Raw genomic sequence first — 342 nt, 5'->3', positions numbered from 1 at the left:
CCTCAGCACCCTCACAGGGAAGAACTTCTGCCCAAGAGCTCATCTCTGTCAGTTTAAAGCCATTTAAGGCACAAAAAGTTCCCCCAAACAAGCACCATCCTTCAGGAACACCAGGCTAAAAGCCAGTCAGCTGGACACAGTCATTAAAGGTACTGACAGGCAGAAGTGTTCCCAGGAACAAGGCCTCATCTAGGATTAAGTCCGGCTGCTCCTCTCGGCAGACCTCCAGCAGTGAAAGGACAAGAACAACCCAGCGCTCCTCACGCCCCGAGGATGAGCCCAGCACCGCTCCCACTCACTTCTGTCCCTCAGCACCAGCGTCTTCTTCTCCCTCTTGCCAGT

At 54.1% G+C, this 342-nt stretch overlaps 1 protein-coding gene across 1 annotated transcript in view; it reads right to left on the bottom strand.

Annotated features, from left to right (window-relative positions):
• MKRN2 (makorin ring finger protein 2) overlaps positions 1 to 339 on the bottom strand; it is a gene marked incomplete at both ends in the record, with an annotated part of 6,651 nt that extends 6,312 nt beyond the window's left edge. Inside the window, one exon of the mRNA XM_010011874.1 lies at positions 300 to 339. Within this exon, the coding sequence (XP_010010176.1) occupies positions 300 to 339 (40 nt within the window). The remainder of the gene's footprint in view (positions 1 to 299) is intronic.
• Positions 340 to 342: the final 3 nt, after the last annotated feature.

The sequence above is a fragment of the Nestor notabilis genome, unplaced genomic scaffold, assembly GCF_000696875.1.
Source record: "Nestor notabilis isolate BGI_N333 unplaced genomic scaffold, ASM69687v1 scaffold32733, whole genome shotgun sequence".
Classification (NCBI taxonomy): Eukaryota; Metazoa; Chordata; class Aves; order Psittaciformes; family Psittacidae; genus Nestor; species Nestor notabilis.
The sequence above is the reverse complement of the archived record's forward strand: the minus strand, read 5'-3'. Positions and strand labels throughout refer to the sequence as shown.